Consider the following 14,557-nt stretch of genomic DNA (forward strand, 5'->3'; position numbering starts at 1 on the left):
TTTGTTATTTAAAGCCCCATATGCCTCCTGCCTCCATAGTGAGTATATAGCCCCGTCCCATTGTGAAATATATAACAGATGAAGTTACAGATGCATGTACACTGAATCTGACTAGCATCTACCTACAGAGCCTTATCTTTTTGTCATTTGATGATAGAATAATTCCTCTTGTTTTTATTTAGTCCATGCAGCATTTACACAAAAGACTTCAGAACTGATGAATAGTAGATCTGCCCATGACTTTTGTCTGCCTGTGGCCTTAACATTCATTTATTTATTCAAAGGGTAGTGCAGCTGTCTAATATCTATGCCTTAACTTCTTCCCCAAAGTGAGGAGAGAGTATTACGTATAATTATATATGAATTCTAAATGTGTTGAGTTATAAATCATCTGTATGCCAACCTAGCTCAAACTAAACTATGTCGGTAACACATGGGTCTCCATATGATGATGCAGTGTGACTGTCCACACGCATGTCTTTTTTCGTTCATTTTGTTTCGTTTTGTTCCATTACAAACAACACAAATATTGTCACTGCTTTGTTTGGCTGTGTCTCTGCCTTCATTTTGTTTCGTTTTTCCCCCAATATTGTCAAAGATATTTGTACTGCTTTGTTTCTTCAATAGGCGAATTCTGGACATAACTCAGTCGTGGTTTTGATAGGCTGACTTGAAGAGTTGTCTTTCTTGAAAGTGAGGAAAGCTTACTATGAGACTCAGAAGGGGACACGACTTTGGCGCTAGAGTAAATAATTATTGAAGTCCGATCTGCATGTTTTTGAAAGAAAACGGGTTGTGTAGACAGTGTTTACTTGTTATCAAGCCTTTTTTCAACCAAAAACATGCAGATAGGAGTTAATTATTCACTGTGATGTCAACATTAGTATACTGTGACTGGTGATTCCTACTGACCAGCTTGCCTCACACAAATACACACCTCTTCAAAACAGCATAAAACCCCAGACAGAGTTATTTCCAAACAATTATGATAAAGAATTGTTTTTGATATGACTATACTGAGTGACAGAACTAAAAATGTGCAATGACACATACAAATTGTTCTGCAATCCACAGACAGGAATGATGTTTTGCTTATGTGTTTATCAGGTGCAAGACCAGTACCCTACTAGTACATGCCTATCATTAGAGCTACTAGATCATTTTTGTCAGTATTTACGCATCCATCTGTCTATATGTATGTAATGGTGTGAGTAGTGCGGTCTTTACATCTATACAAGTGCAGATTTTCAAGATATTTTCTGTGTAGACAGCGGAAAGAGTATTCTGAAGTGGATAAGACCACATCCACAGAGTGTGACATGCTGAACATTTTATTTACAAATATGCAGCATTAAAAAGAGTCTTGTTATTTTTCTAGGAATGACTTGGCAATGTGATGGAGACAGTCCATGGTTCGCTTGAATGAAACATCGTTTTTGTTTTGTAGGTCATCCTGGTAATATAAGTACCAGTTGACATTCCTCATTTTATTCGAGTTAACTTTTCAAAACCAGATCCTTTGGTTTTATTCTTCCTACATTATAATATTCTCTGGTTCACTTTGGTTATGATATCAATTCTTGATGTGACCGTGAGTTACACTGATTCATACCTCATTCTGTTTCATTCTGGTTATGATATCAATTCTTGATGTGACCGTGAGTTACACTGATTGGGCCATTACCTCATTCTGTTTCATTCTGGTTATGATATCAATTCTTGATGTGACCGTGAGTTACACTGATTCATACCTCATTCTGTTTCATTCTGGTTATGATATCAATTCTTGATGTGACCGTGAGTTACACTGATTTATTACCTCATTCTGTTTCATTCTGGTTATGATATCAATTCTTGATGTGACCGTGAGTTACACTGATTCATTACCTCATTCTGTTTCATTCTGGTTATGATATCAATTCTTGATGTGACCGTGAGTTACACTGATTGATTACCTCATTCTGTTTCATTCTGGTTATGATATCAATTCTTGATGTGACCGTGAGTTACACTGATTGATTACCTCATTCTGTTTCATTCTGGTTATGATATCAATTCTTGATGTGACCATGAGTTACACTGATTCATTACCTCATTCTGTTTCATTCTGGTTATGATATCAATTCTTGATGTGACTGTGAGTTACACTGATTCATTACCTCATTCTGTTTCATTCTGGTTATGATATCAATTCTTGATGTGACCGTGAGTTACACTGATTTATTACCTCATTCTGTTTCATTCTGGTTATGATATCAATTCTTGATGTGACCGTGAGTTACACTGATTCATTACCTCATTCTGTTTCATTCTGGTTATGATATCAATTCTTGATGTGACCGTGAGTTATAATAATAATAATAATAATAACGGGCATTTATTAAGCGCCTTATCAAAAGTTCAAAGCGCGTGACAACAATACATGTTACACTGATTCATTACCTCATTCTGTTTCATTTCGGTTATGATATCAATTCTTGATGTGACCGTGAGTTACACTGATTTATTACCTCATTCTGTTTCATTCTGGTTATGATATCAATTCTTGATGTGACCGTGAGTTACACTGATTCATTACCTCATTCTGTTTCATTTCGGTTATGATATCAATTCTTGATGTGACCGTGAGTTACACTGATTGATTACCTCATTCTGTTTCATTCTGGTTATGATATCAATTCTTGATGTGACCGTGAGTTACACTGATTTATTACCCCATTCTGATTCCTCTTTTGCTTCATTTCAAATGTATCATTGATGTACTTATTTCTTTGTCTTATCAGCGACCAAAAAAGGTTTAGCTTCTGAAAGACACTAAAGTGGGTACAATGATGTGCTGGCTTGCTTTATTACTAGAAATATTACTTGTTTCGTTTAGTCTATAATTAAACATTCCATAAACTTAACCTTTCTTGCTCTTTGATTCTAAAGTTTGGAATGGTAGCACTAGTTTACCTGTTTCTCATTATTTCTTATTTTAGCTTTATTAGATAATTTATCTGCATAAGTACGGTATAGCACTAAACCCGACACCCATCTGACAAAGCTGTGAACAACAAAGGTTATGATTCTGTACATGGTCCACTTAATTAGCAACCTTTTAACGATATGCATGAATGAATTATGGTACAATGAGTACATTTTTTTTTCAAATGAAAAAGATGAAAATGCAAGTCAATTAAGTGTGCATAGGGTGATGTGCTGTACAAGTAGTTTAATGTTGATTAGCACAGTGTCATATCTCTGTAACACAATGAAATTTATACATTTACTAGGTATCACTTAGGCGACTAAAACTTTAAAGGGCAAAAGTTTGCTAGCTTTCTGAAAGCCCACCTAATATACATCTTTCTAAAACCCTTCACTCACTAAATTCCAAGTACTTGCTACTTATTCACAAGTTCACAAATTCATTAAGTTTGCATGACTGGAAATAACATTCATCCCCACACTAACAGTTTACTTTACACTTTAATGGAACTAAGACTGCGGGAGTAGGGGAGGGGGGGGGGGGGGGGGGGGCGGGCTGGAGTTTGGTGTATGTGGGAGGCAAGAAACACTGGGCTGCAGTACCTCGTTTTGTGGCCAAACAAACTGTCACAAAAAAACACTACAGTTGAACCTCTCAAAACAACCACCCAAGGGACCAACAACAAGTCGTCGTTCCAGACAGGTGGTCGTTATGCAAAGATGAATTATATAGAAAAAAGACTCGTCGGAGATCCTTTAGGGTGGTCGTTGAGGGCAGGTGGTCGTTACCATGAGGTGGTCGTTACCATGAGGTGGTCGTTACCATGAGGTGGTCGTTACCATGAGGTGGTCGCCAGGGCAGATTTGACTGTACTAGCTTTTCCTCAAAGGGCTAGCAATGGTTGGTACAGTTATTATGTTCACTGAATACCCCTTCTTCTCATAGGTACATAAACGGACATAGTTTGGATGGGCTCACTGAGTATTCTCTCCTCTCAAAGATATAATAAGACCAGGATGCATGTCAACCATAATCTTGGCCAAGAGATCGATACTCGAGATTGAAATGGGTGATGACATTTTTTTAAACAAGACGTCCTTATATTGTGAAAATGTAGAAACAGCAACAAACATATTACTCTGATTACACAAGTAAAACAAGCAAACATACATGTGTATGTACATAACATGAATAAATACACTGGCATTAGGTGGGTAAGCTGTAGGCATGTAACTTTAACAAACAGACTGAGTACACAGTCAAATACCTCTGAATTCACCTCAAAAATTGATTATTCATATTGCTTTAAATTTAATGAAGCACTCAGAACTTTTCTAGAGGTATCTCTACCGTAAAACACAAAGAACAGATCCCCCTTCTCATCCCTCCCTACTCCTTCTTCTTCTGCGTTCGTGGGCTGAAACTCCCACGTACACTCGTGTTGTTTTTTTGCATGAGTGGAATTTTACGTGTATGACCGTTTTTTACCCCGCCATTTAGGCAGCCATACGCCGTTTTCGGAGGAAGCATGCTGGGTATTTTCGTGTTTCTATAACCCACCGAACTCTGACATGGATTACAGGATCTTTTCCGTGCGCACTTGGTCTTGTGCTTGCGTGTACACACGAAGGGGGATAAGCCACTAGCAGGTCTGCACATAAGTTGACCTGGGAGATCGGAAAAATCTCCACACTTAACCCACCAGGCGGCAGCGACCGGGATTCGAACCCTCGACCTTCCGATTAAGAGGCCGACGTCTTACCACCACGCCACAGCGCCCGTCTTCAAACTTGTCTAAACAAACACTATTAAAACTTAAAAATGAGGTAAAACTAACTAAAACTGTGTCCTTCATGTTCAAAGAAGAAAAGCATTAAAAAGTCATCTATAAATAGCAAATAGCAAAGACTACAAATGCAAAATGTGAGGTAGTACTTAGTAACCCGCTGTTAATAATTTAGTATCAAAGATGAAACTAAGAAAACAAACAAAAAAATAAGTGCGTAGTGAAGCAAAGCCATGCAAGCAAAATCATGCGGCAAAAGCCAGAAAAGGCATGCTTAAAAACTTTCTACAGGGGCAGTCACTTCGGGCAACATTCTTCACTAATTTGTAATACTACAAGACCACAATAAACAGAAATTATCACAGATACTGGTGTCTTTTATAATAGAGTTTACTCATTCACAGAACATTGACAAACTTTCAAGATGTAGCATTACAGGTCATGCAATAGATGAACTTTATTCTGTTTGGATACATTTTGTCAGAAAAACATAAACATTGGATATGTTTTATTCTTTAAAAAAAATTTTTTTACAAACTTTATACATTTTCATTCTCATTTATCAACTTAGAGTTGCAGGTGGTTTGAAAAATGAAGGACATAACAAAAAACCAGGGATCTTGGCATCAAACCGGCAACGTCTATCCAGTCAGACAACTTATGGACAACACGCCCTCACTTCACAGGGGTATGTAAAAAATAAAAAGATAAAAAGTTAAATTCTGATTTCTCAGTTTTTGTTGTCCTTACACATTTTATTTTTTTAGAAGAGGGAGGGGGGGGGGGGGGGAGAGAGAACATGAATAATTTGATCCCTGTTTAGCACAACAGTCCTTTGTTTCTCAAACCTACTGCAAGTCCCTTATTGTATGCTACTTACTCCTTGCAGGTCTGTCGACCGAGAAGCGCAGGACACCAAAGTGATCGATACAAAAAAGGGGGGGAGGGAAGGAGGGAAAAAAACGGAAGCGGTGCAAAATGAGAACCGTGCAAGGTCAGTCAGCGGTAGCCATGGCGACAGGGAAAAAAGAACGGGCTCAAACTTGGCAAGCCACAAATCGGAACAAGCTGCAAAACTATAAACGGACGGTGCATTATCGTACGGGAAAAAAATACCGCCAACATTCATCAGCGGCAAACAAATTAAACAAAACACGAACAGGAGAAGAAAACAAGGGTCCAAATTTCACCCAAACAATAACAAGAAAAAAACAAGAAAAAAACAAAAGAAAAATGGGAAAAAGGGAAGGGAGAATTATTAACCCAAATTTGGAAGGAAAACCACACAGATGCGGAAAGAAGAACACTCCTTTAGTATGGTTATTTGAATAGATTCCCTGTTATTGAAGAATATGAAGATGTCTTGATGGTACACATATTACATACAAAAGTAGACTTTTGATACAATTAATGCCTTATACATTGGAAACACAGCAGTGATAGAGAAACAAAGATGACCCAAAATATAGGAGAGCTTTCAGGGGAGGGAATATTGAGAATATTTGCAAGTGAGAGAAAAGCCTGAAAGCTTTAATTCATAATATTCAATCTGCTCAAACAGCTACGTCCGATAAGGCTTTCGCACTGCACTACAACTGCCAAATTTTCAAAATCTAAAAGTAAGAACAAAAAATATAAACGACAGTACTATTACACAATGTTCAATACTGATACGGAAGGGTACACAAAAGCGTGTTTACTTCTCAAGAGGATATGGAAGGACTATATGGAATTATTTGCACAAGGATAAATGTTGCAAATAGCAACCACTCTAACTTTCTTAGACTTTAACTGCTCTACAGTTCTATATTTGTTTTAGCTGTAGAGATGCGTACCTTTATCTTTAAAAAGTGGGGAAATGGATTCAGGGCTTTGGGTTTTGTGTGAACAATCACGAAACAAATTCAAAAAGCAAGACACAAATGCAACACATTTCCACGGTGATGACACATCTACGCAGACACATACAGCACATCAGGAGTCTGCCTACACATCATCTAGCCATGCCACATGGAATTCATGCGCCTGTTTGCTCAACATGCACGGTTGGCATTCATTATCAGCTACTTCAAACAGGCATCAAAACAAGAAAAAGAAAGTTGCCCATCTTAATCCGCATGATCATTAATTAAAGAGAAATCTGAACAATATCAACAAATGAAACAAATAAAGCAAACCAAAATCAAGGACTCTTAAGTCAGAAATACAAAGCAAAATGAACCATGAAAGAAACATTAGGGAAGGTAACTTTAGGAAGAAGGTAAACAACATTAGGATCAAGAAAAAGGCTAGGAAAACTGGAAACAAAAAGGCAAATCTTTAGTGGCTCAAGAAAACCCAAACTTACCTTTGCTTCACGGATGTACTGTCCGCCAGTGCGGTTGACAGCTTCTATCTGATGTTTGCGCTCCGCAAGCTGGTTTTGGATTGCCTGGGATGAAGGAACATCATTTGTTTTATACACAGCGCATTTAATGGGAGGGGGGGAAGAGAGAGAGAGAGAAAGAGAGAGAGAGAGAGAGAGAGAGAGAGAGAGAGAGAGACACACACACACACACACAAAGAGAGAGAGAGACAGACAGTCAGAGGGAATAACATTATCTTCCATTAAGTAGGGCTGTGACTGCACTAGTTTTTTTTGGATCCAGTAGTCATAGAGACTTCGAGAGGCAAAGAGAAGGGGGGGAGGGAGGGGGGCATAGAAATTTGAATCTGATAAAATCAGGTTTTAAAAAGGAGGTAGTCTTAAAATGGGGGTACATTTACAGAGGTTATGAACAGAAAGTCTGAGAAAACTGGGTCTGGAAAGGCAGAAGGTCTTACATTGGGGGGGGGGGGTTTGCACTATACTCACCATGGTTGGCTGCAGCTGGTTCTTGGCGTCAGTGACGTCACCATTGAGTGGTGGTTGCGTGGCAACCAGCTGTTGTGTCTTGACACACCACTTCTCTTCCGACTCCATGCCGTTCTGGTATAAAGACAGCAAGTCCTGGCTGGACGCCACGGCCTGGAGTCTGAAACAGCACCACTCACTTTCATAGTTGTGCTTCTTGGTGTTGTATCAATAACACTAATCATACACACCGTTTACTTGGATAAGGCTAAAAAAAAAATTGTTTCCAATGAATGACAAGGCCAAGAAAAAAATAGGGTTGGTAGGTTGGCTACTTTTCTTTGTTTTTTTACTTTATTTACACAGGCATATGTGGCTTTTTGTTGGCCGGAAATCGTGCAAACTGAGTCTTCTAAATGTGGCAGAAGAGTAACTTTCCTTGAAAGTCTGCAAAATTGCGATTTGTCATTTTTCATTAATCATTTTTTCTGAAAGGTCAATAACAAGTTGTGAGGAAAAAATAGGGCGGGTTGGGGCATCAGAAAAACCTCACACAAACTTTCATCAACATACATCACCACTCTGGCTACAACTTGACTGACCTGCTGGTGAGTTCAGCCTTGACCTTGTCCCATCGGCCGTTAAGGTCGCTGACCTCTTTCTCCGCAGCCTCAAGGTCGTGGTGCCTGGCGGTACCGGGCCGACTCTTCTCCACCAGGCCTCGGAGATTGATGATGTCGCGGGACACGTGGTCCATGCGGGGTTGCTGCTGCTGCATCGACGTCTGCAAATCCTGCAGGACAGTCAAAGTGTGTCCGTTTTTTTATTTTTAGATTGGTATGCTTATTAACAAATGCTGATAATTTGCAGTTAAATTGGTGATAAAAAAAATTCATTGTAACAGAGTTTGAATGCTGAAGGCAACTAGGAAATAGAGAGAGGAACGAGGTCACCATTGCAGGTGGTTATGCTTGAAACTGAAAGACGTTGAACACATCTGTGCAAAACTCTGTCCCAAAATAAAGAATTGAAAAACACTGCTGATGATTGAACAGGTAGATCCAAATCAAAATTAAGATGGGGAATATTTGGAGCATCTTTATGCCCACAAACACTGACATATGCCTGTACAAGCATGCAGACACGCACACACACACATATAGAATGTTAAAACAGAAGAAGAGACCAAACACCCAATGCTCTCGTCTCTTACTCTGAGGTCTCGTTGTGTGGAACGAAGAGTGGCCAGGTCGGAGGTCATGTTATCTTGTGAGGCCAGTGTATGTTCGTAGTCTGACACCAACTGTTTGACGTCATCCAAGCTCGAAATAATCACCTCTGAACTTTTCAATCTGCACACAGACAAGCACTCAGGAATTGTCCAACAAACTTTCAAACACGGACTTGACATGGCGATCAAACATCGAATTGACCAATATTTTAATAATAGCTCATAAACTGTAGATTTTGTATTTTCATCATGTTCAAACATAAACTTCTTTCTTGCAACAGGAAACTACTGCATAAGCAAAGAACTCATTCCAAGAATGCTGGCATTTTATTTAACTTCAAGATTTGTTTTTCAACCAACCCTCTGTTGCTTCATACATCTCAGGGAGTTGGTTTAAACAAAACTCTATTCAATGTTAACATCGTGACATATGTACAATATCTGGCATGGAGGATCCGTACTCAAGCATACAGCTTATGTTAGCGAATCCCATTGACAGGGAGTTGACCCCTGTGCTGCTTACCTCTCGATGTAGACGTGCGAGACGGTTCGGATCTGGGTGACCTTGTGAACCACCAGGTTCAGCTTGGACTCCACCTGCTGGGAAGGGGGAGATAACTGCTGGGAGCTGCGCTGAAGGCTGGTCACCTCCTTCTCCTGTCCTTCAAAGCGCTCTTGAAACTCCTGCACAGGCAACACCATGACGTCAGACTGTGTCACAATGACCTTCTTATCACCCAATGGAGAATACAGTGCACACCCCACCCCTGAAAAGTCTTTTCACAGTACGCCAACCTATCTTAGCATCAGTGTTCTGCCTCATTTGTTATGATTTTCAGGCAACGGGTGGGCCTGGTAGATCTCTGTTGGTAGAGCAAACGACTTGTGATCCTTGGACCATGGGTTCCAACCCAGGCTGGGACGGACACAGGTCAACTTCATGTACATCCACATGCATCCATGTCCCATCCCAGTGTCAATACAGGTAAAAAACCTCAGTCATTCTGCCATAAGTGCAGGTGGTTTGATTACACGTAAACATGCTCACATCTGGGTAGTGCAGCTCTTGTTATTGCTAGCTTTCGATTGGGGGGAGGCGACCTGAATTTCCCAGTAATGGAATATCAAAGTAATGGAAAACATACCCTGTATTTACGAAAAGCGTCCTGGACGCCCAAGTTGTTCTGCGGCAGAGGTTTGTGTATGAGTGTAGACAGGTGTTGGTCGCAGGCACCAAGCTCTCGGCTGACCGAGTCTATCTGCTGCGTCAACTGCTGGGCGGCCGTCATGCTTCTCTGACCCTCTGGAAACAGAACAAGAAGGTAGCAGGTGTTTTAGATATTGCCCGATTTGTAATATGTACTCTAGGTTTTGACGTGCATTACACAGAGAAGTTGTAAGGCTTCTTTTTAAGCCTACTGTCTATATGATACTTACCGAGACAGTACTATTCTTGCACATTATCTATTATAGGCCGAAAAAATTGGACAAAACGCTGCGTGGGTACAATTATCTCCCATAACCATGCGCCACCGTGGATCCCAAGCACTGTCTGAGTGCTTCCCCCTTACAGGATGTAGGTGGCGCGTCCTCTTTCTTTATGAGCTGCAGACCCTCAAAAAGCCCATAACATATCAAGAGGGGAGGCGGGAGGGAAACTCTAATAGTACTGTCTCGGTAAGTATCATATAGACAGTAGGCTTAAAAAGAAGCCTTACAGTCAATATAACACTTACCTCGACAGTACTATTCTTGCACAGAATACCAGAGTGGTGTGAGGGTGATATGTAGAGTATTAAACTCCTTAATCAAAATCACTTAAATCCAAGGATTAAGATACCCAGGCAATTTTCGAACAGTACTACCGTAAAAGAAAATATACCCAAGAAAAATACCTTAGACTGACGTGACCATGCTGGCAACCACTGCTTTGGCAATGCCATACGACTGGTCAAGCCTGAGACTGGAAAAGTCTCGCATATAGTGGTTAATAAACGTGGCTGGAGTCTTCCAGAACGCGACTGCCATTATGCTTTGGAGCGAGGCACCCCGCACGTGCGCCAACGAGGAGCCGATAGCCCGAATCTCGTGTGCCCTGATGTCAGGGACCACATCCACTTGAGCATGAACATAAGCCTGTTTGATAAGCAAGGTCAGCCAACGAGCTAAAGTTTGTCTAGAAATATCCGATTGGTACTTCGGATTAAGCGAGACAAACAGTGACCGCTTAGAAGACCGAAAGCTACGTGTTCTATCCAGGTACACTCTAAGGGCACGTACTGGGCAGAGGAAGCGATCAGGGTCATCATGTTCAAGAGTGGGAGCCAAGGCTTGAATGACTACTGGTTTGGACAACTCCGAGGCATTCTGATTCTTGGCTCGAAAGTCTGGTAGGAAAGCCAACGTCACCTGATGTGTGGTGAACTCAATGTCAAATTCCAGGCCACTCAAAGCTTGAATACCACTGAGTCTACGGCAAGTGGCTAAAGCGATGAGGAACACAGTCTTAAAAGTCAGGAACTTGATACTAATGCCTGCCAGGGGTTCAAACTCCTTGCTACGCAGGAGTTTGAGAACCAGGAAGACATCCCACTTGGGAAATGAAACCCGAGGTTTAGACACCGCTGCATTGCTAATACCCGAAAGGACATTAGCAATGAGGGAGGAACTGATCAAGTGTTCAGGTCTGCGACCAGTAGCAGCCGCAATCGTGGAAGTGATGGCAGATTTGTATCCAAGAAGAGTCTTAGAAGAAAGACTCTTCTTTTGATACACTTCCACCAGGAAGTTGGCCAAGTCCTGTGTTGAGGGATAAAGCGGCTTTATCCCCTTGGACAAGGCGAAGGAGGCCCAAGCTCTCCAGCGTAAGTCGTAGAGCTGATTAGTTGATCGCCTCTTAGCGTTCAGGGAAAACTCTACTGAACTCTTGTGCAATCCTAGTGCAAGCAGTTTGGAGCGCACAAGAGCCATGCGGTCAAGCACAGACTCTCTGGACGTGGATGAGGGAGGCCTGATCGAGGCTGGAGCAGACTTCCCCCGTCCAGATTCAGAGGTAGAGGGTCTACGTGGGTGAGACCGCGAAGATCTGGAAATCACGGAGCTGTTGGCCAGTAAGGCGCGACCAAAATCAGTCTTGGCCGTTCCTGCAGATACTTTGCCAGTACCCTCGGAATCAGAGATGTCGGGGGATAGGCGTAAGCATCGAGGAGCCTCCACGAGAGAGTGAATGCGTCCACGTGGAACGCATTCGTGTCTCGAAAGGGGCTGACGTACCTGGGAAGCCGAGCGCTGAATCGAGTTGCGAACAGATCGATCAGAGGACGGTCCCACCTTGCCCACAGACGCCGTAGAACGTTGTGAGCGATGGTCCATTCTGTGGGGAGAACCTGATCGCCCCGACTGAGAATGTCGGCCAGGGCGTTCAGTTTCCCCGGAACGAATTGGACTGACATCCGGACCTGATTGGTCTGGCACCAGAGCAGAATCTCCTCCGCTAACAGGGAGAGGGACCGAGAATTGGTGCCCCCCTGGTGGCGAAGGTAAGCTAGGCATGTGGTGTTGTCCCCGTGGACCAACACATCCTGATCCCGAATCAGGAGGCGAAACTCCAGCAGAGCCCGACGAACCGCCTCCAACTCTAGAAAGTTGATGTGTAGGAGGGACTCCTCCTGGGTCCAGACCCCCTGGGCCTCGTGCAGGTCCAGGTGGGCCCCCCAACCCCGCGTAGAAGCGTCGGTGTACAGGAAGAGAGACGGCCGTCTCGGTTGGATAGGCACCGCAGAGTTGAGCCAGATCGGGTCCAGCCATTGGACTACAGCCTCGTGAAACCAAGGCCCGATCTGGACCAACTCGGTGTAATCGAGAGGCCTGGAAGTCCGATCTGCTACTGCCCGTTGCAGGGGACGTTTGTGTAGCCTTGCAAGGGGCAGCAGCAGAGCGACAGACTCCATGGAACCCAACAGTTCCGCCAGCCGTCTGTGAGGAACAGCGCGGCAAGCCTGAATGGAGAGGATCTTTCGCCTCAGGGAGAGGATTCTGTCCGGGGAGGGAGACACAGTGTAAAGCACTGTGTCGAACGCCATCCCCAAGTAGCAAAACTGCTGGGTTGGCACGAGGTCCGACTTGTGCCACTGTATCTGGAACCCCAAAGCATGGGTCCGGTCCAGGACCTGCCGGGTGTGTTGGAGGCATTGATCGCGAGACTGGGCCAGGGTGAGCCAATCGTCCAAATATTGACGCAGACGCACACCCTGAGCTCTGACCAACGCCGCCAGCTCCTTGACCACCTTTGTAAAAATCAGCGGGGCCAAGGACAGGCCGAATGGGAGGGCCCGAAACTCGAACACTGTGCCCTCCCAAACAAACCGGAGCAGATGTCGGTACCCCGGGGCCACCAGGATGTGGAAGTAAGCATCCTGGAGGTCCACAGACGTGGCCCAATCGTTTGGCCGGATGGCCAACCGGACCGACGAAGGGGTTTCCATCTTGAACTTGCACCTGCGAAGGTACAAGTTCAAGGTGGAGAGGTCCAACACCGGCCTGAACCTGCCGTCCTTTTTGGGGACGGTGAACAGGCGGGAGTAGAACCCCGGAGAAGGCTGAGAAAGGGGGTAGACAGCCTTCTTCTCGACCAACGAGTTCACCTCGTCTTGAAGAGCCTGCCATCTGGCAGGGTCTCGAGGAGGGGGGAACGTCAAAGGTAGAGCGGACAATGGAGGTTGTGACGACAGCGGTAGAGAAAACCCCGACCCCACCACCCTCAAGATAAACTGGTTGGAGACCAGTCTGCCCCACATGTCGCGGGCCCGAAAAAGGGAACCGACGGACGAAAGAGGGGCAACTTGAGGGGGCGTCAACGTAGGGCCGGGACTCACTGAAAATTCTGCTGGCGGGCAGGCGCAGGCTTGCGACCACCCCCCTGGTGGTGCTGCTTACCCTTACCTGTCTGAGCACCCTTCTTCTTGCGCTTGGGAGCACGAGAAGCCGGGGCCGCAGGGGGGAACGCGACAGGCGCCTGAGAGGAGGAAGAAGGAGGCAGTGAAACTGGCTTCTTCTTCTTCTTCTTCTGAGGCTGGGAGCTGGAGGTGACTGTAGCACTTCTCTTACTCCCCGCCGACGTCGCCGAAGCAGCGAGGCCAACCATCAGAGAATCAGTGTTCCTCTGGCGTGTGGACTCCACCACAGAACGGACAGTGCCCGGATGAAAAAGGGAAGAAGGCTGAGGAAACGTGTTCCTCAGACTCTTCCTCATATCCGGAGGCACTAAAGAAGTAGCCAGAAAATGATCACGGAACAGGGCCAACAAGTGGACCCGTGTTCCAATGGCCAATTCTGCCGCAGTCGTCACGCACGATCGCACGGCATGCAAAGCCCGATCCACTCGAACCGTGTCAAGGACCCGAGTGGAATCGGACTCTGCCCGATCGGGAGGGTCCAACAGTGTGGACAGCGTGCTCATCCATGTCAAGGCCTGTGATTGGGCCTCGACAATGGAAGAAACGGTGGCCTCAAGATTGTGGAACGAAGCAGAGCTCAGTTCCACCTTCTTGACCGAAGGCACCTCCCCAACGAACACATCACCGTCCGCCCCACCCTGAACACTCGAAGTCTGGAAAGGGAGAGTTCGAGAGTCAAAGGGAAAAGGGAGGGACGAAACAGATTGGACACGAGGAAACAGTGGAGGTGCGCCTCCCGAAGGAAAGCACGGCACTGAATCCGCGTCCTCCCGAGGAACAT

At 44.2% G+C, this 14,557-nt stretch overlaps 1 protein-coding gene across 4 annotated transcripts in view; it reads right to left on the bottom strand.

Annotated features, from left to right (window-relative positions):
* Positions 1 to 14,557, bottom strand: part of LOC138966148 (microtubule-actin cross-linking factor 1, isoforms 1/2/3/4-like) — a 186,924-nt gene that overhangs the window by 123,456 nt on the left and 48,911 nt on the right. For all 4 annotated transcript variants that reach the window (XM_070338260.1, XM_070338261.1, XM_070338262.1 and 1 more), the window contains exons 20-25: positions 9,967 to 10,124; positions 9,345 to 9,505; positions 8,804 to 8,942; positions 8,193 to 8,383; positions 7,612 to 7,771; positions 7,105 to 7,188 (exon numbers count right to left, since the gene is read on the bottom strand). In XM_070338260.1, the coding sequence (XP_070194361.1) occupies positions 7,105 to 7,188; positions 7,612 to 7,771; positions 8,193 to 8,383; positions 8,804 to 8,942; positions 9,345 to 9,505; positions 9,967 to 10,124 (893 nt within the window). The remainder of the gene's footprint in view (positions 1 to 7,104; positions 7,189 to 7,611; positions 7,772 to 8,192; positions 8,384 to 8,803; positions 8,943 to 9,344; positions 9,506 to 9,966; positions 10,125 to 14,557) is intronic.

This window comes from Littorina saxatilis, linkage group LG5, assembly GCF_037325665.1.
Source record: "Littorina saxatilis isolate snail1 linkage group LG5, US_GU_Lsax_2.0, whole genome shotgun sequence".
Classification (NCBI taxonomy): domain Eukaryota; kingdom Metazoa; phylum Mollusca; class Gastropoda; order Littorinimorpha; family Littorinidae; genus Littorina; species Littorina saxatilis.